Below are 26,388 nucleotides of genomic sequence, written 5' to 3' on the forward strand. Positions count from 1 at the left end.
CTCTCCTTCAACCCCCAACAAAAAGTATTTAAAATTCTGGCGTATTTCAGGTTCCTTCTTAAAACTACCCAGAATTATTCATTTGGCTACATCATTTCTTCTTTTTAAGTATGATTATTTTGCAGTCTTATATTGTTACATATCGAGATAAATGCATAAAGTAGTATCTTTGTCAGCTTAGTTACTTCTAAGCTTTTGCAAATGAAGATTCAGGCTGAATAGCTGATTAAATGTTCTGTATCCATATGGATGTATTTTCAGATATGTAGCATTCTTTTCATACTTAAATTCTCCCTCAGACAAGCCTGTACTTATAACCTAATACACTTTTTAAAAAAAATCTTTCCCATTGTCCAAACTTGGTTACTAATAGCTTTGGGGAAATTTATGTTGGAAGACATGATGTAGTTATCAGAGTATGTTGTATAATAGGTGGTAACCTCAGTGGAAATTCTCCCAATAGGTGATAATTAGCCAGCACAAGTCCCATACACTGCTCTAGGCAGTGGGAATGGTTTGTTCCACTAGTCTCATCAAAACTTCCAGGTGTTTTTCTTTGACTATAGCTTCAAGTGATTGAAAACCTTTGTGTTGCTTAGGTTTCAATAAAAGAAAATCATGTTTTCATCTTAACATCTCCCATGATTTTACACTATTATACATTTAATGTGAGATGAAGAATGGCACAATGGCTAGAGGTTGATCTTGATCAGTCAGGAAGACTGGGGTTGGAGCCCCATCTCTGACACCTCCTGTCTGTGTCACCCTGGGAAAGTCATTGAAGCTCTACATGCCTCTAGTGGTGACTTGCATTGTTAGAAGGAATTCCTTCCATTGATGAAATCAAAGGTCCAGTTACAGAAAAGAATATACATGTATATATGTATATACACATATGTGCACATAAACATGTGTGCATATACATATATACACACTAAGATATACATACTCACATACATATCATAGACATGGACATACATGCATTTAAAACTACATGGTCATCAATGAAGGGAGGATGTGCGATATTTGGTAATATTTGTACTTGATCTAGACAGCGACCTAAGCTCTCCCAAATAAATGGAACATCAATGCTGAGCACTGACAAATTTAAGAAATAGACAAGATGCACAGCGTTTTTGTGGTAGATGGCAAAATACTATTATTGTCTTCACCATTCTTCTAAAGGCATATATGACTAGAGTCTGACTTTTCAGCCAGATCACCACAAGAAAGCTTCCATTCTTTTTATCAGTATAAAAAAAGATCCAAGTCAACAAAGTCAGCCCTATCAAGAAAATAGATATCACCTCAGTATAGTTATCTCAAAATAATATTAAATTAAAAGTCCAGACAAAACACAAGGAAGGGGTACATTCAGGCTGATTCTTTAGAAGCATATTTGAATCCAATGGAAACCAAAGATTTGGTCAAAATGACTTGTTCTACATTTCATCCTGATGATTCTGTGAACACCAATGAGTTGGATTTCTGGGTTTACTATCACTTACCCAGCTAGGATAATAGTATATATCATATATATCATACATGTATATGCATATGCATGTGTATATATGTGTATGCATGTATGTGTGTATATGTATATATAGTATGTATACTATATGTCCATGCATATATATGCACACACACACACAAGTGTGCTGCCATCAGTGAATCCACCCAATTTTTTAATCACTCCAGATTCTGCTACAGTTATATAGATCCAAATTAAAGGTGCTTATTTTCCAATTTCAGTATTTGGAGACAGCTTCTGCAAGAACAGAAGCAAAAGGGGAAGTGAAATTGTTCTTGGCCCTTCACAACTCATGGTTCCTTCTCACCTTCAATTCCCTCCAAACTTTCCTAAAACAGCTGATCATCAGTGAAGGCAATTATCCCACTTCCATTTTTGATGGCCTTATTTGTACTTCCCTGTTATCTGGCCAGTATTTTCATTCAATTAAAAAACCAGACCTCTTATTGAATGCTTACTATGTGCAGGGCACTATGCTGGGTACGAAGAGGGCCATCTACCTTAGTAAGACAGAGTTATGTCCTCAAGAAGTTCTTTTCCTGTAAGCCAGTGCCTACCTCCTTCCATTCCCCACATCCCCAGGTCCCTTTTCTTCTTATAATTGGAATCCTTAGAGCAGCCCTGCAGGTGACTTGATGTGCCAGACCTTCACTCTTTAGTCTTAACACATGACCTGCCTAGCTTAGCCCCCTAAGAGGTGCCTGTAAAAACAATTTTTAGAAGTTCAAGTCCAAACTTAGCTTCCCAGTAATTTTTCATCCATTTTTATTATTATTGCTATAGAACTCACTTCTTCTTACCCCTTCAACTCACCAAAGGCTGTATTTTCATAGAACCAATTAACTTTTCATGGTATATGGCAGCAAAGGAGAGGTTCAAAGGAATAGGAAATCACATGAAATGAAAACAAGGAAGAATTTAGGGAGTGGAATTCCAAGTGGAATTTTTTTAAAATGTACAGAAAAGTAGATAAAAAGACTGCTGCTTTTCAAGGCTGAAGTCTTGTTGGCCTTGAGAAATAACTGTAGGAAAATAGTGACTTTCTTAAAACTATTTTCCCTGTTTTGCTTGAAAAATAGGGTTGCAGCCCTGGATATTATCGGGACAACAAGGGTTTCTATACAGGACGGTGTGTTCCTTGCAATTGTAATGGACATTCGAATCGGTGCCAGGATGGCTCAGGAATCTGCATTGTAAGTAGATGGTTTTATATAATGTAATAGATCGACCCTCACTCCTAGTACAGCAAGAACAAGGTAACTAACACCTTTCTCCAAGTTCACAACAGAGGTTGCCATGTACATAGAGACAGCAAAACATTAAAACAGTGGAAAACATGCTGAATTTGGCTCTAGAGGCTTAAATCCTGCCTTTGCTTCTTACTACCTGTGTGATCTTGAGCAAATCATTTAAATTTCTTGTTGTTGTTCGTTGTTTCATTTGTGTCTTACTCTTTGTGACCCCATTTGGGGTTTTCTTGGCAGAGATACTGGAGTGGTTTGCCATTTCCTTCTCCGGCTCATTTTACAGATAAGGAAACTGAGGCAAACGGGGTTAAGTGACTTGCTCAGGGTCACACAGCTAGTAAGTGTCTGAGGTCACATTTGAACTCAGGAAGAGGAGTCTTCTTGACTCTAGGCCCAGCACTCTGTGCACTATGGCTCCACCTAGCTGCCCCTGGCCTCAGTTTTTTCATCTGTAAAATGAGGGGATATATTAGCTAATCTCTAAGGACGATTCTAGCTTTAAATTCTATGAACTATGAAATATAGACATTGTTGTTATTGGTTCTAAGTCTTTTATAATCCCTCTTCCCACTTCCCACTCCCATGCACATTCCTTTTTTTTTTTTAAATCTGAGTTTAAAGTTTCATCTGTATGTGGAAAACTCCTGCTGATGTGGCAACTCTTCAATAACTTAGCTTTTTATTGCCCCTGGCAACTCAGTAAGACTTGCCAAGGGTCACACAGTCAGCATATGTCAGAGGGAAAATCAGAACCCACTTCTTACTGACTCCAAGGTCTGCCCACTATCTACTATGCCTTTGTCTCTTACTGTCGTTAAATTTTACAGGGTTATATTTATCAAGAAAAATAAGCCATTGGGCTCGTTTGTTACCCATTTTCTACTTGCTCTGCAATAATCAGAAATTTCCACTACCAGAATGGTGCTAAAGGAGCAGAACTGTCCTAGCATCTGCTGTCTACCTAAGTGACCTTGGACACATCACTTAACCTCCTCTGGCCACAGGTTCCTTACTTATAAAATGAGGGAGTTGGTCTAGATCAGTGGTGTCAAATTGAAACACAAAAAGGATGCCTGTTGGCTGCATATTCACTTAGAAAACCACAAATTAACATTATCTATGTGTTACTGTATTTTTAAAAATTTGTTAAACATTTCCCAGTTACATTTTAATGTCATTGGGGTGGCACTGCTGGGTAGGCTGGGAGTCTGAGACCTCTGGTCTAGATGATCTCTGAGGGTCCTTCTAGTTCTACTTTTATGAACCTATGAGCCAACAAGATGGCTCTGCTCATAGGTGCTAAAAAAAAAAAAAAGAATTTGAGGCTTATATAATACGGTCCATGAATTTTCCATCCATATTAGCAAAGTAAAGTGGAACTCCACTATCTCAGCCCTTCAAAAAAATATATTGCTATCTTGTACCATTCCCCACCACCCCTTTTTAGCTGCCTTTGCAATTCATTTTAATGCAATTTTTGATTGACATTTTGTTTTGTTGGGGGTGGGGCCAAGGTAGAAAATTAGTGTGATATTCCCAGACCCCTTCTGCCAATACTCTGCTCTAGGGGTCGGGTGGCAGAAGGGTCTAAATAGCCATCCTTGCTAAATGACTTGTTAGCTGGAAATCCCAGAGGAAATCTCTCCTGACCCACTTTAAAATTTTGTTTCCTTCTTTTCCTTCTCTGAGTTTTCTGGTGGGTTGACAGACATGCGAGTCTCTCCTGAACGGTAATACATTAATAGCAAGCAAGGGCAAGATAAACAGCCTCTAGAATGCAGGCCCCCAGTTAGTTTCTACTCCTTGTGAAATGCATTATCTTAGCACTAGCTTTTTTTGTGTTGTGTAATGCACATAGACTTTGATTCAACTATTTTGAGTTCCTGAGTTTGAGTATGTTGAGCCAATTCATCATGTTTCCTTTGCAAGATGGAACAGGCTAGGACAGGCAATTACTATGAAGAGACTGATAGAATAGTATCTTGTAGTTCTTGAAAATTACAAGTTAAAAATCTGAAATTCATTGGAAAATATAATTTTACCCGCATTAGGAGTTCCAACACAATTATTAATAATAGGTTGCATTTCTGCAGTATTGTAAGTTTACAAAGCACTTTTCTCACAATATTTTGAGATTAGGAGTACAACATTGTTATCCCCATTCCACAGATGAGAAAAATGTGATTTCATGAGGTGACGTGCCAAAGGTCCCATGCAACCAGGTCTTCAGGCTCCAGACGCAGTGCTTTCCCCCCTAGACTATGCTACATTTTACATATGATAAGTAAATACTTCCATTTCAAACATTTATTTTATTACTACAATACTCCTTCTGTCATATCATCCACTGAAAAGTACAGAAGACACCAAGGAGAGTTTTCCTTATATTGCTTTAAATTAACAAAAGACTGTGTAGCGTTAGAAAGTCAATCATACGTGTTTATTTTAGTCAAGCAGGAAGATTAAACTTAATGTATCCTTTTTTGTTGGCAGTTTTTGTTTTTCCATGACTTGCATTTCCCAATATATCCCTCCTCCTTCCCTTTCCCACAGAGCCATCCGTCCCTTATAACCAACAATAAAAGAAAAGGGTAAAAAAGTTCAACAAAACTAACCCACTTATCTAAAAAGTCTGACATCAAATGCAGCGTTCAATACCCATGGTCCTTCATCCCTACCAAAAGATGAGGAGAGAGAAAGAAAGAGAGATGGTTTCTCATCTTTCTTCTTCGGTGCCAAGCTTGGTCATTATCATTTCAAAATATTAGGTTTCAATTGTCCTATTCTTGTAGTCCTTTCCGTATACGTTGTTGTTTTCTTGTTCAGTCTTTTCCGTTGCATGACCTCATTTGGGGTGTCCTTGGTAAAGATACTGGAGTGGCTTACCATTTCCTTCTCCAGCTCATTTTACAGAGGAGGAAACAGAGTTAAGTGACTTGACCAGGGTCACATAGCTAGTAAATGTCTGAGGCCACATTTGAACTCAGGATGATGAGTCTTTTTTACTTCAATCCCGGCACTCTACCCACTGCACCACCTAGCTACCCCTTACACTGTTGTAGTCACCATTTATATTTTTTTTCCTTTTTCTACTTACTTTGCATCAGTTCATAATCTTCCCGTGCTTCTCTGTGCTCATCGTAGTCGTTGTTTCTTATAGCACAGACGTTACCCATTACAAAGAATACAAATCCTTTATAAAGAGAGAGTATGTATATCATTGCACATACCTATGGCTCTCATGACCTCGGTGGCCTTTCCAAGTGGAGAGTTCAAGTACACTTGGCAAGACTATAAACCAAGGGCTGCCCCTGGGCCAAGTTTCACCCGGCATCGGTGTTATCTTCAGGTATAACCCTCCATCAGTGTGGATTGAAGCAGCCCTAACTGTCAAAGAAGAAAGAGAAAGCAATCAAGCAATTTCTGAATATTAGATGAGCTTTCTGGGTGATCGCTATGTAAATGAGCCAGCACCTCCCGAGTCCCTTTGTTCTGTTCTAAACTCAAAGACACTTCTTCACACGTGTCTAAAAACTGCTTGGGAAAGAAATTGTTATTTCAAAAAAAAAGAACTTTGAGTCCCCAAGAGCAGACTAGCTACTGCTGAGTGCAAAAATAACTTTTTTCCTTTCAAAAGGAAATAATAGCCAATGTTATTTTATTCTGAGGCCCTGTTCCAGTATGACAAGAGCTGTTCATTACCTTTTCCTCATCTTTTTACCTCTTTCTTTCTCTGTTTCTCTTCTCTGTACATCTCATCCTTCTTTTCCTTCTATCTTCCTTTCCTTGCCTGTCTTTTTCTGTCTTTCTTTTCCTTTCTTTCTCTCTTCTCCTTCCTCCTTCACTATCACTTTCTTCTCTCTTCCACCCCTTCTTTTTTTCTTTGTTTCTTTCTCAGTTGTGTTCTACGTTGGATGCCGCAAACATTCATAAAATACCTTCTATGAGTAAAAATTGTGATTCTGTACCTGGGCACATTCTTTTTAAATGAGAGATGGCTTAGAATATGGGCAAGACCCTGTGTCCGGTATTAGAGCAGCTAGGTTCAAAGTGTGTGATGTTGGGTAAGTCACTCAACCCCTATGACCCTAAGTTTTCCCATCTTAAAAAAAATAAAAGACAATGATCTCTAAGGTCTTTTCCAGCTCTAAATCCTATATCATAGGAGGTATTTGCATTTTGAAAGAGGATTCAGGTCTACTCAAAGAAACAAATCCCCAGTAGGAGACTTTTCAGATCTTGTTTTTCAAGGATCCTAAAATCCTGTGTAGTCCACTGCCAGTACTTAAGACCAATTCCATTTCATATGATAATGTCATAAAACTTTGATTTTAAATTAATTTTCATTTAGATAATGGAAAAGGATACCTATCAATATTCTGCTCAATCCAGCCAATTTCTGGTCTTTCACGGCCAATTAATGAACAGTATTTAACTCATGTGAGTTACCAAACCAGCACGGTTCAAGATTGAAGAGAAACTCTTTTTCATACCCCATCAGAGCCATGATCCTGCTGGATAGATATCTTCTATTGCTTTGCCCAGGCTATTTTCAGATATTACTCAAAACTTCACATATTTAGAAAAGATTCCTACTCAAATATTGCATCTTTAGGCAATACTGTTGAGACTATTATAGCTTGTTCTTAAATAAGGAATTATTTTATACTAATTATATGTAAAATAATTAATTAAGAAATGTGCACTTCTGCATAATAATATTATGTGCCAAGTGGAATTTTCCAAGCTATTTTTGTACATTTTAACAGTTTTTTCCTGGAGGAACTATCCAGCACGTCTAAGGGAACGACTTTAAAAGGAAATATAAGAATTAAGTTGTTATATAATGTTGAAATAAAGTTAGCCTAAGGGTATCAAACCCTGCACAAATGCCCGGGCTCTCTTCTTGGTGGATTTCTGTGTCACAAAAGTGAAGCCATCTGTGCATTTTAATTACTCTTAAGGAAACATGGGATTCTACATCACAGAGTTGTAAGGGAGCCTGGAAATCATCCAGCTCAGCCTTTCCATTTTTCAGATAAGAAAACTGAGGACCAGAAAAGTAAAGTGCCCAAAGTTATAAAAGTAGAAAGCCATGGAACTTGAATTCAAACCCAGATCCTCTGACTGCAGATTCAAATGTTTTTTTTTTCCATTATACCAGACTGCTTCATATTTTGTAAGGCAATTTTGAAAGTAAAATAGTTGAATTTATATAATATCTGAATATTAAATTACTATTGTAATAGTAGATTACTGTGACATTCATTTTGTGCTTCATTGGAAAATCTGAACGTAAGAAGGTGGTTGTTTTTTCCAAAAGCATTCCATTCAATTTCCTACTTGCTCTAACAAGTTCCACATATTAACATGTACTTTTCAAAAAGTACACTTAAAATACTTCAGTCTTTGCTGGATTCAGTAGACAAACTAAAACGGACTTGCACAAAAAAGATCCCATAGTAACCAACCACACAAAGCTTTTACATAAAAATGTATCACACAAAATACTTTACATATATGTGCACTATCCACACACACGTATACATACATATACATGTATACACACACATGCATATAATGTTCCTCTAGTCCCAAATATGATTACGACAGAAGCTTCTCATGATAAACAAAAATTGCTAGTTGTTGTTCTTGTTGAATTATATCAGTCACATCCAACTCTGACCCTATTTGCAGTTCTCCTGGCAAAGATCAAATTAGAGTGATTTGCCATTTCCTTCTTCAACTTACTTTACAGATGAGGAAACCGAGACAAACAGGGTCAAGTAACTTGCCAAGAGTCACACAGCTAGGAAATGTCTCAGGTCATTCTTGAACTCAGGAAGAGGTGTCTTCCTGAATTCCTGACAGTTAAAGCTGTTTGGGGGTTAATATTTACTGCAGCTAACTGAAATAACCTTAATTAAAGGCAAAGGTTCTTTTCCTTTTCCGCAGTTATGGGCCCCTTTGGAACTCTGGTGAAATCTATGGGCCCCTTTTAGAATAACATTTTTAAAAAAATATTTAGAATTACAATAAAATAAATATTTAGAATTACAAAGGAAACCAATTATATTGAAGTATAGTTATACATAGAGAAGTACAATATAGAGAGGAAAGTATTTATGCATATGTGTATATATGTACATACACACATATACATGTATATACAAACATTTATGTACATACATACATGCATGTGTACACATGGTGGGTGTGGGTGGGTGTGTGGGTATATGTGTGTGTGTAGCCAAGTTCATGGACCTTAGTTTTAGAATCACTGTTATAGAGCTAGAATGAATTGATTATAATTATTTGAATAATCACTGGATCACAGAGTTGCAAGGCACCTGAGAGATCAGGACAATGAGGCCCAAGGAGGTTCAGTGACCTACTCAAGGTCACACAGCCCTCACTGAAGTGAGGGACAGAGCCCAGGCCCTCTGACTCCAGAATCGGAGCTCTTCTCACAGTACCACTAGGTGACTAGGTGAAGGTAGTTTTAATGATAACAATAGCGTCATACGAAATAAACACGAAAGGCTGTCTTTAATTGTACTATTTGTTCTGTTCTCCAGAATTGTCAACATAACACTGCTGGTGCGAACTGTGAGCGATGTAAGGAGGGTTACTATGGAGATGCCCTCCAGGGTTCCTGTCGGGTCTGCCCATGCCCTCACACAAACAGGTATTGTACTATGTAGAACAGGCAGGAACCCGAGTTCTCTTTTTGCTTATCTCTTGCTAGTCTTTTTTATTATATTTTCAGTGAAGCATCCAGAAAAATTCAGGTAGGGGAATGAAAAATACTATTTGGTTGAGAGAAAAAATAATTTAACAATCAGTAAAATGTATAAAAACAGCACAGATTATTTAAAATTATCTCTCGCACCAGGAAGGCAGCTAAACTTTAGATCGCTACCAGTAATGTGTCCCAAGTGGATCTGTAATTGGAATTTATATTCTTCTTTTAAACTAATGCATTTGATACCAACTCTGTAAGTCTGCACAATTAAGTTACTTCATTTGTAAAAGCATGTGAACAGAAGCTAAAGAGAGGTATACAGCAAGATTTTTTTTCAAATATTGATTTATTTTGACAAGCATTTATCTCTCCTTCTTATCATCCCCACCCACTCACTTGCTTGAACAATTTTAAAAAAGGAAAAAAAGAAAACCCCCCATTACAAATGAGTGGATAGTTTGGTTTGGGAAGTAAGTTTGGACGTTTATCCAACTTAGGAATAGCACCACATACATACGTTCAGTTGTTTTAGTCATGTCCAACTCTCAGCAAAGATATTGGAGTGGTTTGCCATCTTGTTTTACACATGAGGAAACTGAAGCAAACAGGGTTAAATGACCTGCCTAAGGTCATACAACTAGTAAGTGTCTGAGGCTAGATTTGAACTGATGAAGATGAGTATTCCTGAATTCAGGCCTGGCACTCTATCCACCATGCCACCTAGCTGCCCTAAATATGCGTAGTCTAGCAAAATAAAGTCCTGCTTTGGTAATGTCCAAAAATGTATACCTCATTCTGCAGTATAAGACCATCACCTCTCTGTTAGGCATTGGGTTGCACACATCATCTTTAGTCTTCTGGACTCATGGTTTATCATCGCAGCAAGATTTCCAGTAGTGAATGTTTCAGTGTCCTTTCTTAGGCCAAGCCAGCCTAGCTTCAAAGCAGATGAAGTTCTGTGTAGCTTTTCTAAACCAAGGCCTCCTGTAACTCTTTCACCCAATTTGGTGTATTGACAAGCCCCATTAATCTTATTAGAGACATAACCCTGTATTGATCAACTACGCCAAGAGAGATTTCCTGAAGTGGCCAGCGTTTCAACCAATGAAATGATGAATTGTGTTACTTCAGTATCTGAGCTTATGAGAGCTTTGTGTTCAGTGGGCAATTTCATGAGGTTTGGTTTTTTTTTTTTAATGGTGTCTTTAATTTCTAGAAAATGCTCCTTCCTAAATAAATCACCAAATAGAGCTAAAAATTGCACCATTCTGGATGAAATCATCCTGATGTTATAGTGAACAGTTTGGCCCAGGAACTAAGTTTGAAGGTTTATTCCTTTGTGATGGTCCAACGTAGACCTGACACCATCAGGAGATTCTTTAAAGGGTGGGGGCAATGCATTCAACACAGAAGAATCTGAATAAACAGGAGGAACTGTTTTGTTGTTAAAGCCAGAATTCTTGGTGCCTTTTCTGCCTAGACTTGTTTTATTCTGCCATTATTATTCCTGGAAAAAAAATGGTAGTAATCATTCTCTCCCAGAGTAAGCTACTTCATCCAATCTCAAGGGAAAGAATGTATTTTGAGAGGCCAAATGTGGGTGTAGAGAAAGTCTCAAAGCTTTCAACCAGGCTTTGCCCAGAGAATGATGAAATAAATCATTTATAATCAGAATTAATAAGGATGCCAAAATGTAATTTACACAAAAGGGGCCGTGATTTTGATTTTTCATTTGATGTAAATATCTTTGTAAGCCAGAGAACAGGAAATGTATTCCCTAGTGCTTGGAATAAAGCTCTTTTCCCCACCTTTGCTTGTAGTTTTGCTACTGGCTGTGTTGTGAATGGGGGAAATGTGAAATGTTCCTGCAAACCTGGCTACGTGGGAACCCAGTGTGAAAGGTCAGTATCTTTGCTCCCTGCTGATGGCCAGCTGCAGGAACCCTTCCTGCCTTCAGGGTGTTCCAGCAGGAACCTGCCAGCCCTCCCCAGGAGTGCTGCTGCTGCCTTTCTCCCAGGTCCTTTTGTGGCATGTTGAAGCCAATGTCTGCTGAGCAAATACAAGAACACTTACTTCATAAATCATGCCATTTTTCCTCTTTCTCACTCTCTGAATATTTCTGGCATTTGGAAATTACACACACCCATATAATGGATAAAATTGTACAGTGCAAGTGATTCAGGCTTTAGGGATTTGAAAAGCAAACAGTTTGTTTCTATATATTCATGCCTCATCTTCAAACATCTATTGAGCACCTTCATTTGTAAAGACACTACTCAAAGCAAGGCATATAAGATGTATAAGACATGGTCCTTGCTCTGAAGGAGCTGATGTTCGTTGAGGAGCATTGGAAAGGTAGCTATCAGCATGAGGTAAATGATAAGTGCCAAATGGGCAACACAGAAATTATGAGCATCGTGGGAATAAGCTCTCTAGAAGGGCTCAGAGAAAGAAGACTCCATCCTAGGATGGGGTGGCCATTAGAAGAAATGCAACTTCAGCTGGATGGGCTTAAGGTTCAGCAATTCAGTTCAGGAAGTATTCTTCTAGTACCTCCTATGTGCCAGGTACCGAGCTAGGGACAAAAGAAAAATAGATCTTGCCCTTAATGAGCTTACATTCTATTTGGGGGGAGGGAGAGACACAGAATAGCTTACAAGGAGAAAGAATGATATTCTAGGTGGGAGAATCCATCTGATTATAGGCACAGACAAATGTTTTGAGGATGTGAGTAGTCTATTCTGGTTGGAGTGGGGATTTCCCATTTCCTATTTCCTTTGAGTGGTGAGGGAAAAGTCTGGGAAGGTAGGTTGGGGTTGGAATATGAAGGGCCTTAAATGCCAAGCTAAAAAGCTGGGACTTCATCGTGGAATACAACTGAAGAATCTTCTGCTTTCTTGCTCTCATTTAAGACATTCGTTCCACTTATCTTCTTACATCTTTCAAAAAGGTTTCAGGGTATAACGCCACTGAGACTCCTTCTAATTAAATTCCTGCTGTCATTTATCATGACCACTGAAATGAAAGTCGGAGACTGACATGACGAGCTCCTTTGGCTGGCAGGCACCTGATTCGGAAATGGACATTCTTAATAAACTCTACTTTCTCTGTGCATTTATTTATACTACTTTGTTACTTAAAGGAACTTCAAAAGTGAAAACTATTATCCCTTTTCAAGCTTTTTCCCCATAACAGCTGATAAATGTCCTACTAACGTAACCTGATCATCATATTCTACACTACTCCCTTGCTGTCTCTCCCCCAACACCAGCATCTCCAAACCACCTGCCCACTGCAAGCATTTTCTCTTGCTCTGATACTTGCTACACCAAAGAAATCAGTAAAATCAGGAGGTTTTATTGCTAGCCATGGTATTTAGCTGCTACCATTAGAGAGGAAGAATGGCATCAAATATTTTTATAGATTGGGTGTTAATGACTTGGATGTGTGTACTGGGAAGTGGTGTCCAACTTCTCTGAATATTTATGTACTCTGGAAAAAAAAGGCAATCTGTTATTATGTAAATCTTTATGTAGAGAGTGTGGGTGGGAGAGATATCTAAAAATAAAATATTTTAGTACATAGTTATTCTGTACAGTATAGCCCATTGGGTTATAATAATAATTACCAAAGGCCTTTAAAGTTTGCTAGATACTTTCCTTGCAATGATCCTATAGAATACCTACAATATTGACCTAGGAGTCTGGAAATCAAATTCTGAGTCTTTTTTTGGACTTCTTTTCCCTTCCTAGTTTAAGGACAAAGTTTTCCATTCCCTGCTGACTTTCTGAAGTGTATTAATCCCTAAGTAGAGCCCATTATATTCTCCATAGAAGTTTGATACTTGAAAATATGTCATTATTATAATTTCTTACAAAACCTAAGTATAGGGAGTACTTTGCTTCTAGCCAAACAGAGAAGACTTAGATTTGAGGAGTTAAAATCATGATTGGGGAAATCAGGGTCAACACCATTAAATTCTGTTGAGTATTAAGAGCTATAGGACCATGTTGTTTCTCTTAATTTTCATTTCATAGAGGAAAAAAGGCCATCCCTGCCTGCTAGTTGTTCTAAGTCTTCTTAGAACCGAGTGACTTGCTTCATTGTGTTTTTAAAATAGATTTTTATTGATATCTTTTGTTATGACATCATGAACACTTTCCATTGTATCTTTCCCCACTCCCCCCCCCCCCCAGTGAACCATCCCTTATTATAAATAGTAAAAAGAAGAACGAAAAAAATCTAGTTAACACCTTGAAAAAGGCTGACGTTATATGAAGAGTTCCACAATACCCCCCACCTCTTCAAAGAAGTTGATACATTTTCTCATATCTCTTCTTTGGGGCCAAAGTTAGTCTTTAAAATTCTGCACCATTTAGTTTTTGTTGTTCTGTTATTGTTTTTGTTTTTTTTCCATTTACACCATTGTAGTATTGCATAAATTGTTTTCCTGTTTCTACTTAATTTATTTTGCATCTGTGTATTTCCATGCTTCTTCATATTCATGACATTCATATGACAGAACAATAACATTCCATTATATTTGTGTACCAAATTTTGTTTAGCCGTTCCCCAATCAGTGGGCAATCTATTTAATTTCCAGTTCTTTGATACCACAGAAAATATTGTTATAAATATTTTGGTAGATTTGGGACCTTTCTTCTTGCCTCTGACCTCCTTGGAGCATATGTCTAGTAATGAATTATTCTCTTTCATGGTATGTATTTAATGTTCAGTCCACATCCATTTTTTAATTTATTGTGCTATGTGACATATTTGTCTAGCCCTCATTTCTGCCAGACTGCTTTCCAGTTTTTCAAGTGATTCTTGTCAAAGGGCAATGCTGCTAATTTAGGTAGTTTATAATACAGGTATATATAGGTAATTAGGTAATTTATATCTTTGGGTTTATCAATTACTGGGCTATTGAAGTCAGTTATTTCTGATTCTTCCTTGTCTAATTTGTTCCATTGATCAACTTTTCTATTTTTTAACCAGTACCAAGAAATTTTGATAATTACCACTTTATAATATAGTTCAAGATCTAGATGTTCTAATCTTCCCCCTACCCCCCATTCCTTCCCCACCGTTTTTCATTATTTATATGTATATTATATAGATATGCATATATACATACACACACATATATACATATATACATACATATATGTGTGTGTGTGTGTGTGTGTGTATATATATATATATATATATAACTTTGTTCTTCCAAATGAATTTGTCTTGGTCTTTATAGTATCCCTTTGATAGTTTGATCAGTATAGCACTAAATCTGTAAATTAACTTTGGTAGTATTAGCCTTTCCATTACATATGGATGGTGAGCCTGTTTGAACAATCCGGCTAGCAGTTTCTGTGGGGGTATAAGATTCATCCACAGCCAGCACCCAGAAAGCTGCCAATAGCACAGGTTCTTCTAATCTGCTTAATTAAGGAAAGCAGAGTGAAGGGGTTGACGAGCTTACTTTTAATTCAGCATTCAAATATCATTCAGTTAGTTCAGAGGAAAAAGCCAGCATCCTGAACTTCAAAACAAAATGCAAACAAATTACAAATATCAACAGATTTTGTCTGATTCAAATCCCAACACATAGTTACCAGAGTTCAACAAAGTTTCAACATCCTGGTTTACAAGCTGGAGGGCTCCTTAGCTACAGCTGCCTGGAGTCTCCTCATCAACACCATCTCCAGAGCTCCGCACAAATGGCTCTGTCCTCCCTTCTTATAGGGCTTCAGACATCATCAAACATCATCTGAATCACCAGAGCTCAGGCTCTGGTGATTGGTTCTTGAGTTGGCCCCTCCCCTTAGGACCCTGGGAGGTTCACATCCACATGGATTACATTAACACCTAATGGGGTTTGGGCCTGGGGCTTAGCACCTAGTAAAGCTCACTGAGATAAATTGAGTTACTCAAAGAAAACAAAGGCCATTCTGGTTACAGAGCCCTGAATATTTCTCCAGCTATTTAAGTTGGTCTTTATTTCTTTAAGATGTGTTTTGTAATTCATCTCTACAAGTATTTTGTGTGCTTTGGTCTTGGGCCATCTTCTCAGCTCCCTCTATACTATTTCACTTAGTGATCTCATCAGCCCCCATGGACTCTGTTATCATCTCTATGCTGATGATTCCCAGATCTACTTATCCAGGCCTAACCTGTCTCCTAAACTCCAGAATCTAATCTCCAACTGCCTATTAAACATCTTGACCTGAATGTCCCATAGACATCTTAAACTCAGCGTGTCCAAAACTGAACTCATTATCTTTCCCTATAAGCCCTCCCCTCTTCTTCACTTCCCTGGAACTCTTGAGGGCACCACCATCCTCCCCTCACCCAGGCTCACAACCCAGGTATCATTCTTGACTCTCCAGTCTCTCTTACCTCCCATTTCCAATCTGTTGCCAAATCCCATCAATTTTACCTCCATAACATATCTTGTATGCCCCACCTCTTTCTCTTCTCTGACACAGCCTCACCTCACATTTAGGCCATTGCAATAGCCTGCTCCTTGGTCTCCCTACCTCCAGTCTCTCCCCACTTCAGTCTGTTCTCCATTCAGCTATTACTTCCTAAAGTAAAGATCTGACCATGTCTAGAACAAGTGGAAAATCCTATGTCTGGCATTCAAAGCCCCTTACAGCCCTGGCTTCTCCTACCTTTCCAGTCTTCTTACTCCTTCCCCTTCCCCCCTTTCCCATGTACTCTGTCATCCATGATACTGCCTCTTTGCTATTCCTCACACAAATTGCTGCATCTTCAGACTGAGAATTTTCCCTGGCTGTTCTCCATGCCTGAAGTCCTATCTCTACTCATCTCTGCCTCCTGGCTTCCCGGACTTCTTTCAAGGCCCAGCTAAAATCTCACCTTCTAGAAGAACCCTTTCCTCATCTCTCTAAATGCTTAGTGCCTTTCCTCTGACGATAATGTCCAATTTATCCTGTATATGTCTTTTTTGTAAACAGTAGTCTGCACGTTATCTCTTCCATTAAACTGTGAGCTCCTCAAGGTCAGGGTCTGTCTTTTGCTTTCTTTGTATCCTCAGCTCTTAGCATAGTGCCTGGCATCTAGTAGGTGCTTAATAAATGTTTTTTTGATGGACTGACTTTGATCAATTGCCTACCAGATGTTTTATGCATGTGGAGTTACTTAGGATGGGATTTTCTCTTCTATCACTGCCTTCTGGATTTTGTAATTGTCATATAGAAATGCTGTTGATTTTCATGGGTTCATTTTGTTGCCTACAACTTTACTGAAACTATTAATCATTTCAATTAGTTTTTTTGCTGACTCCCTAGCATCTTACCAGTAAAATATTATGCCACTATCAAATAGGGATGGTGTGTCCCTTCTTTTTTCTATCTATATTATGGCTTTACTTTCTTTCTTTTGTCTTATTGCTGGTGCATCTCTAAAACTATATCATGTGACAGCAGGGAAATGTGTTCTGTTGCTTATTTTATTTGTCCTTCTTTTTGCTAGAACTCTTTGAAGACATTATATTCAGTTCTCCTTCTAGAGCTTCATGGGGGAGAAATCACTTAATTCAATTTAGCAAGCGTTTGTGAGGCACTTAATGTGTGCCAGTGACTGTGCTGGGTGCTGGGGATACAGAATTGAAAATGAACCACGCTGCCCCTGTAGTTGGGAAAGATCACTGTCCCACCTTTATGCAAACCCCCACTACCGTCCATAAGTTTACAGGAGCTCCATCACTGACCTCAGGAGGTGGCCAAAATGTTCATAATAGGTAAAAAGATCTTTAATTTCTAATGACACAAAAGATCTATGCAGTATTGATCTTTATTCCACTTGTCTTTTTTCCATGTAGATGTGCACCAGGATATTTTGGGAATCCCCAGAAATTTGGAGGTAGTTGCCAACCATGCAACTGCAATAATAACGGCCAGTTAACCAGCTGTGATCCACTGACTGGAGGTAAAACTGATCCACATGTCCATAAATTTGATTTCGTGTTTCTTTGTCAAGGTGATGCAAGATTACATTCTGGGTCCCCAACCAAAAATTTCCAAAAAAAAATACGTGTTAACTGCAAAGTACGTTATCTCTGATTGACAAGTGACCCCCTCCTTCTGAAGGTCCTGGTGACATCCCTAAGGTCTACTTAGTCTTAGGATAAATTGTTTCTGGAGTAAGTTAAGCAAGGGATAACCAATTTATCCAATCGATTCAGCAGTCGCCATAATAGGCTGAAGCCCTTTTTCATCAAAGGAACTTACTCCCATAATGTTATATTCTGATCTCCTAGTTCTGTTGTTGTATATTTAACCTGATAACTTATACATGGAATGTAAATATATGATTGAAATATAGCAGTTGGGTGTTAATTAACCGGATTATAAGAAAGAATCTTGGAGCCATAAATTTGCTTCTGCTGCATGATTGGGCACTGCTTTACTTTTCCAAAGTCTTGTAGTTTCAGGAGGTTCCTGAAATAATTAGGATTTATAATACCCCTAAAGAAAGCTGTTTTGTCAAATACAAATAGGTTGCCTTTGCAGGTACTTGGATCCACTTAGGAAATTATTTATTAGTGAGTTAAATGTAGCATTCCTAAATGATATCCATGAGTACTTTGCAAACTTAAAAATGCCATTTAAATACCAATTATTACTATTGTTACCTTGTCCTTCCCTTTTTTGATGAAGTTCAGGTAGAAACAGTATTGGGAGAAATCCCTGTCCCACTATTCTTTTGTATTTCATGTCCTGGAGACTACACATTGAATAAAATAATAAGATGTAAGTGCCTGATCTTTAAGTTCACAAAAAGTATCTTCAGGACAGCTCCAGTAGTAGATAGACGATGAGTATTTATTATTATCATCATCATCATCATTATCATCATTGTGCCATTGTAGCATTATAGATAGACAGCTGGCCTTGAAGTTGGTAAGACCTGAGTTCAAGTTCTGCCTTTGCCCTATTCTGGCTGTATGACCTTGGGCAAGTCACTGAACCTCTAGGTTCTCTAGACCCCATATGTTACAAAAAAGATATCAACCTGCATTGGTAGAGGGAATGTCTTGCCAGGAGTTTCCTTTGCCATTTAAAGTCTAAGACCTATTGCTATTGTTTTATTGAATTTTGAATCCGAGGTCCTGACCTCGAGTCCTGACTCAGCCCCTTAGTAGTTCCATGACCTTTGGACCTCAGTTTCCTAATATGTAAAATAGCGCTACATGACTTTAAATTTTTCTTCCAACTCTCAATCTATGATCTTACTACCTTTGTTGTTCCTTTATTACATTTATTTTAATATTGTCACTGTTGCATTTGATTTCAGCATTCACCTAAAGATTATAACTGTTGGCCAGTGATGGTCCAAGGCAAAATTGTCCAGTGTGTTACCATGAGGACTTGGTCTTCTGGGCTACTAGTCAACTCTTTCTGTCTCCTCTGCCCTCTTCAGTGCTCTGCTGATCAATATTTAACAACCAATTCTTCAAAAAAACTTTCCCCACCACACACTCAAGTTTAATCTTCATCATTAACATTTTGTCCATCACCTTCTTAACTCCTGATAATCAACAAACAATAAATCAAGCCCTGATTTGTAGTGTTTGCTGATTTCCAAGGTGTAGACGTTCACACTGAGAATCTGAGCTGGTTCTCATGAGCCAGTTTGAACTATCTCTGGCACATTCCTGCTAATCATACCCTTCAGCCCTTGCCCAAGTGCCCAGCCTCCTCTTGCTTTATTCATCTCCCTCCCTATTTGAATGTCCTTTCAGGGAAAGAGCTCACAAACTCATTCTTGTTCATGTATACATTGACTGATGAGACTTGGGATATTTCACTTCCCAGGGATATTCTGTATCATGATGGGACAAAGCTGCTTTTTACCTTAAGCATTAATTGTTTAACTTTAGGAATCATTGAGTTGGAAGGAGAATTGTTTTTGAGTGGAATAGGGGAAGAATGGCATTCCACAAGCTCTAAGAATCTCAGTCAGCTACTGTTCCTACTTATTGAGTGTTATTCAGACCCTCCCTGGTCCTCAGTCACAAAAATAAACCACTACTAGAAATGACAAGGGCATACTTCTGCATGAAATTGTAGCCATGGGTGTCCCTAAATTGATGTGGAAAAGAACCACTGCCATTAGGACTTTTTTTCTAGAATGGACATTTTTATAATAAAAACTCAGGCTTGAAAAATAGGCACACGGAGCAGTGGTACCCAGAGATTCTCTGTTGATAGACCACTGTTCTAGGTATTGTGGGAAATTATGAAGAAATATGTCATATTCACTGCCATCTAGGAGTTTACAGTCTGATGAGAGATGGAAAGAGAGGATTCATGATATAAACTGCTTTCTCTAAAGTTATTAATGATCTCTTTCTTGTCAAATCCAGGGGCTTTTTCTGTATCCTCATTCTCCTTGACCTCTATGCAGCCTTTGACACTGTGGATCACTCTCTCCTCCTTGATACTCTCTTCCTTCTAGATTTTTAGGACATCACTCTCTCCTGGTTCTCCTCCTAACTGTCTGAATGCACTCTCAGCCTCCTTTTCTGGATCCTCATCTAAATCATGCCCTCTAACCATAGGTGTGCCACAGGGTTCTACCCTAGGCCCTCTTCTCTTCTCCTTTTAAACTGCTTCACTTGACCTCATCAGCACCCATCTCTATGCTGATGATTCTCAGATCTATCTATCCTGCCCTAATCCCTCTGCTGATCTCAATCTCAGTCTCACATCTCCACTGCCTTTCAGACATCTTGAACTGGATGTCCAGGAGACATCTTAAACTCAACATGTCCAACGCTGACTTTATTATCTTTTTACCTAACACTTCCTACTTCCAAATGTCTCTGTTGGTGTGGAGTCCCTCAGACTCACAACCTCAACTCCTCATTCTCTCTCTCACCCCCAATATCCAATCCATTGCCAAGCCCATTGATTTCACCTTTGCAACATATCTCAAATATGGTCCTTTCTCTCCTCTGATACTGCCACCATTCTGGTGTAGGCCCTTGTCACCTCATGCCTGGCTTATTGCAATAGCCTGTTGGTGGGTCTGCCTGCCTTAGATTTCCTCTTTGATTCACTCTCCATTTAGCCAGAAAGGTGATTTTTCTAAAGCAAAGGTCTGATCACATCATCATCCTACTCCATAAACTTTAGTGGCTTCATATGTTCTCCAGGATCAAATACAAAATCCTCTGTCATTCAAAGCCCTTCATAACTCTGTCCCCTCCTACCTTTCCAGTCTTCTTTTACCTTACTACCTGTCATATACTCTTCCATCCAGTGATCCAGGCCTCTTTGCTCTTCTTTGAATAAGACACTCCAATTCCTGGGCTCTAAGTATTTTGTCTGGCCATTCAAGGGAAGCAGTGGTAGACTTGATGAGCTCTACTCCTTAATGATGACTTGTAAGTTCAGACCCTTTGATTCCTCCAGAATATTGAGGTTGGGGGCAGAGGACCTGAGTTCACATCCCAGCTTTCCCTACTTTCTTCCTATATAAACTTGGGCAACTCACTTAATCTCTTTGGGACTCAATTTCTTCATCAATAAATTAAGAGGGTAGAGCTATGTGGCCTTCAACATCTCTTCCCTATCTAAATACTACAAGAATGGTAAATGGGATAGGATAGAGATGGGATGCAATGAGGAGTGTCCAAGGGATGACTCCTCTCCTAGCTAGAGCGAGGAATCCCTGATGTGACACCAGCTAAAGAATAAGAAAATGTAAACATTTGGTAAGAGGACACAGATTGAGGTAGGGAGCTTCAAAATGGCGGATCAGGAGTCTTAATTTGAGGTGAAGGTGACTGGGGAGAGAAAGATTGTGGGAGAAAACGTTTACATAATCAGAATGACATTTGAGGAGCTTGACTGACCCGGCAATCCTTGCTGGATTGTGCAGGAGAAGCTAGAGGCAAGGAAGGCTGAGATGGAGACCACAAGAGAAGTAAATGAGGGCAGCATGCGATGTACGGTTTTGGTCATAGAGAGAAAGGGACAGACTCAGGAAGAATGACAATAAAGATAATTTCCTCAGTTTAATCCTTTCCAGAAACAAAACCAAAATGTAAAAGTTAAATTGTAAACTGTAAAATAATGTCTTCTCTGTTTGTTCTGACTTCTGAATTCCTGAAAATTCTGATTTCAGATTGTATCAATCAGGAACCCAAAGATGGAGGCCCTGAAGAATGTGATGGTGAGAAGAGAAGTACCGTGTCCTAAGTTGGGCCAGTCACATCCCAGCTTTCCCTACTTTCTTCCTATATAAACTTGGGCAACTCCTTTAATCTCTTTGGGATTCAGTTTTCTCATCAATAAATTAAGAGGGTGGAGCTATGTGGCCTTCAAAATCTCTTCCCTGTCTAAATCCTACCAGAATAACAGTGGCCTCATTTTTCTCAACTATAAAATGGGAAGGTTAGTCTCAGCACTTCTTAAACTGTGGGTCGAGAAAAATTTGGCAACAGCAAAAGATTTCTGAATGCGCAACAACCAAAAATTAATTAAAAATCAAAGGTATAATGAATCCGAGATATTTCCAGCAGCGCTTGCCCATGTTGCATCGTGCAACTTCACAGCAGCCTTGGTTCTGAACCCAAAGCAAGCTCACTTTGCACTACTCATGCCCTCAGGCCATGAAACACCATGGAAAGCTGCCTATCGGGAAAAGGGGTGGGAGCAAAAAAAGTTTAAGAAGCCCAGAACTAGACGACTTCTAAAGACCCAGATATAAATCTGTGATTCTCTTGTTCTATAATCCTACGTTTTCCAGTTCTGGAGTATTCATTTGACATATTAGCTTTGCTATAGGCATATTCCTAGGAGAATCCTAACAGGAGCCCCCTCCATTCAAAATGATCAAAAGGAGGAAGAAGAACCTATCCTATTAGAAGTGCCTACTCTGTTATCTTCCTGGGTTAGGAACCATGTTCCTCACAAAGAAATCCAGGCATGTGGCCTTGGCTCTAACATAGAAAATGTGAAATGGGCCGAATCATCTGAGCACATCCTTCCCATTCTTGTGTTTCTTGGCACCTGACCTCACCTGGAGTCATTGTTTTCCTTTGCTTGTGGTCTTTGCATAGACTGTGATAGCTGTGTGATGACTCTCCTGAAGGACCTGGGAACAATGAGCGATGAGCTTAGACTGGTCAAATCTCAGCTCCAGAGTACCACTGCAAGTGCTGCCACTCTGGAGCAAATGAAGCACTTAGAAACCCAGACCAAAGACCTGAGGGTAAGAACTTTTAAATAAGGGGAGAGAGCTTTGAAAAGAAACTGCCTTTAGTTTAGGTTTAGTTTAGTTTAGCCCTCTCATTCCAGGGCTCCAACTGCAGTTTTATTTGTAGAAAGTGCTAGTAGACAGGCAGCTCATCATTTTGAATTTTAACTACCAGTCTTTTATTCATTCAGTCATTCACTGTCAGTTAATCAGCCAGTATTTATCAAGCACCTACTGTATGCAGAATCTTGAGAGTGATACAAAGTTAGTCCGATGTTTAAAGAACTTTAATTACCAGGGGAAGCTGTTTTCTATGCAAATATTCCTAAAGGTGAAAGTAATTTCAATATGGTACAAGAGAAAACAAGGCTCTTCGTTAAAGGGGTCTTTTCATCAAGAATTCCTAAATTCAAATGTACAACTGTTTTCCTTACGTGGTCCTAAGCAAGTCATCTGACAACTCTGGCCTAACATCAGTGGGCCATCCACAAAGATGACATTAATTGTCCTATTTGGCAAATTTTAAAACACAAATTGTAGAGCTTCTTTTTGCGAGATTGACATTTTGTATATTTTGCATGTTTGCACATATATAACCTATATCAAATGGTTTACCATCTCAGGAAAGAGGGCAAGGGAGAGAAGAGGGAGAAAATTCGGAACTCAAAATTTTTAAAAATGAATGTTAAAAATTGTTTTTACATTAATTGGGAAAAATAAAAATATTATGCTTATCTATTTAAGATTGATATTTTGAAACTCCCAGGAAGCCTGCCACTTAGGGCACATATGTAATGATATAAATTGCCTGTATGTCACAGCACTAGACACTGAGGAAAGGAGGACATAGAATACTTTGGGTGTAGCCTGCATCAGAAAAGGAAGGACTGGAAAGAAGCTTGGATAGCTAATTCAATCTGTTTTACCGTGGGGAATCCATATAACTTTTATTTGTAAACAGCCATGGTTCTCAACAAATCTTGACACTTCTGAAATGTAATTTTATACCCAAAACAAGATAGATGTATTTTAGGGGGGGTTCTCTAAAATGGCCCTTTTCTTTTCTTCTTTTTTTTTCTTTTTTTTATTTTGGAGGGGGAAGGCAAGGCAATCGGGGTTAAGCAACTTGCCCAAGGTCACACAGCTAGTAAGTGTTTCAAGTGTCTGAGGCCGAATTTGAACTCAGGTCCTCCTGACTCCATGGCTGGTGCTCTACTCACAGTGCCCCCTAGCTGCCCCAAAGGGCCCTTTTTCTGACATCTCCAGGATCATTTAGGGCTATAGGGAGTTCACCTTGATTTTTTATGGAAAGGTGGTCAAAGAGAGGCCTTATAGAAACAAATCAAGGCATCTTCTGGCATGGGAGTGGCCCTGGGTTCTTGATGTCTGTGCCAGGAGACTATAATCTCTGGCAAATCTGTACCAGTTGGAAAGGTTCTGAATTCAGACTTGATAGTGAGGAATGTATTCCTGCCATTCAAGGACCAGAATTAATCAATTTAGAGAGGCTTGTCATCATCAGAAGTTTGGTCATCAGGTGTGGATTGTAGTCAGGATACCTGGAGGCAAGAAGAGCTGAGTTCAAATCCTGCCTCAGGTTCTTCCCAGCCCTGTGACCCTGGGCAAGATGATTAATTTCTGTCTGCCTCAGTTTCTTCATCTGTAAAATGGGAATAAAACTAGCTCCTACCATATAGGGTGGTTGTGGGGATCAAATGTGATAACCTAGATAAAGCCCTTTATAAAAGCTTCGAGTGATATTTATTATACGGTAGTTATTACAGCTAATATTAGGTCTTGTTTTTGTCTACAGTAGCATGTGAGGGCTATCTACTGAGGTGTGGAATGTGTTTTGGATCTACATCTTTGGAGGGATGACCCCATACTACTTCACATCACTTGAATTATCAGAATATTATTTGTAAATCTCTTTTTCCCCCCATTTACCTGAAAGGAGAAAACAAAGGAATAGAAAGTATGGTGTAGCTTTTTCATTTGGGAAGGAAGTAAGCATATTGACTTTAGGAAGTTTATATTAGCTCTTTTTAACAAGGAATGCTATCTTTTTTAGTATTTTTTTGACAGCTTGAATAGTAATGAATAAAATACCCTCCCATACTCTGTGAAATGACCCTCTAGTACATGAAATGGCACCTTAGAGGTATAAACCAGTGTGGTGTTGTGGAGAGAGCTAGGGAGTGGAGTCAGGAGACCCAAGGTCTCGACTGGTCTGTATTACTATGTGTCTTTGGGCAAATCACTTAACTTTTCAAGATCTTATTTTCCCAATCTGCAAAATAAAAGGCTTTGGCTATATTAGGGCTGTGTTGGAGCCAGCTCAAACCAGCTCACAAGCGCCACTTGTTAAATTTTTAGTATGAACAGTTATGTCTCAGAAATCAGTAACTGCTGTAAGTCAGGTCTTGATTTATTGTTTTGTTGATTGCCTAGACTTAAGAAAATGACAGAGAAAAGGCTAATAATGCAGTCTAAACTTAAAGGTGTGTCATACACGCGTTCCCTCCCCCCAAGAGCTAGTTATTAATCATTTACCAGAACACCCCTGGACTAGGTCATTTTTAAGTCCCTTTCTAGCTCTGACATTTTATAATTCAAATAGTATCAACAATAAGGGAGTCATTAGCTCCTTTCTCAAGTTGAAAGAATTTCAGCAATTTAGATGGGACCTGGAAATTCCCACTTGAGTGGAGAATCATCTGCTTCTCTTTCAGGTTAGCCATCTCTTTGAACAACTCAAGCTTCAATGGACTCTTAGCACTCAATTTTTTTTTCCCACCTACCTTATTTTAGAACCAGATCCACATTGAAATTAAGAACATGGCTCTGATATCTAAACGCTTTGCAAGAATCATATATGTTTTCCTACTCAATGTGTGGGGAAGGTAAGGGAGGGAGAGAATTTGGAGCTCAAATTTTTTTTTAAGTTAAGAATAAATAAATAATAATTTTTTTTTAAAAAAGAATCATACCATTCTCCTCAGTGGGTTGAGGAAGGGATAGAGGGAGAGAATCTGGAACTCAAGAACATTTTTTAATTAATAATAAATAAATACTGATTTTTAAAAAAGAAGAATCGTACTAATTCTATAAAGTCAATACTGGTGGTCTTAAGTGAATCTACAGGAACAACAGGCTGGTTGGGCTTTGACTTTCCTTTTTACAGGGATGTTTAACTTTGCTTTATTCTCAGAATCATTTGCTCAACTACCAATCTGCCATTTCAAGTCGTGGATCAAAAGTAGATGCCCTGGAAAATGACCTGAACAGTCTGAATCAGGACTTTGAGACCCTGCAGGAAAAGGTAACGTATACAAGCAGTTTGTAGAGTAATTACTTGGTTTTAATTTGGAATGTTTCACAATCCAGTCACTTCCTACCTTTCCAGTCTTCTTATTCATTGCTTCCTTCACAAAGTGAAGACAGACAGGCTTATATCCTGCTCCATGAAAGGAAAAAGGGCGCCATGTCCCACCTCAGTGCCTTTGCACTGGCTATCTTATCCCCTGTGCCTCCTATGCTCTCCCTCTGTACTCCCACCTCTTTAGCATTCCTGGTTCCCTTCATGACTCGGTTCTGATACCACTTTCTTCAAGAGGCTCTTTTTAGTCCTTCCA

General features: G+C 38.8%; 1 protein-coding gene across 1 annotated transcript in view; it reads left to right on the forward strand.

The window, feature by feature from the left end:
* The window catches only part of LAMA3 (laminin subunit alpha 3), a 318,911-nt gene that overhangs the window by 244,243 nt on the left and 48,280 nt on the right, over window positions 1-26,388 (forward strand). The window contains exons 40-46 of the mRNA XM_036743735.1: window positions 2,611-2,724; window positions 9,357-9,466; window positions 11,344-11,424; window positions 17,367-17,473; window positions 21,680-21,727; window positions 22,617-22,768; window positions 25,965-26,075. Of these exons, the coding sequence (XP_036599630.1) occupies window positions 2,611-2,724; window positions 9,357-9,466; window positions 11,344-11,424; window positions 17,367-17,473; window positions 21,680-21,727; window positions 22,617-22,768; window positions 25,965-26,075 (723 nt within the window). The remainder of the gene's footprint in view (window positions 1-2,610; window positions 2,725-9,356; window positions 9,467-11,343; window positions 11,425-17,366; window positions 17,474-21,679; window positions 21,728-22,616; window positions 22,769-25,964; window positions 26,076-26,388) is intronic.

Source organism: Trichosurus vulpecula, chromosome 1 (assembly GCF_011100635.1).
Source record: "Trichosurus vulpecula isolate mTriVul1 chromosome 1, mTriVul1.pri, whole genome shotgun sequence".
NCBI classification, from domain to species: Eukaryota; Metazoa; Chordata; class Mammalia; order Diprotodontia; family Phalangeridae; genus Trichosurus; species Trichosurus vulpecula.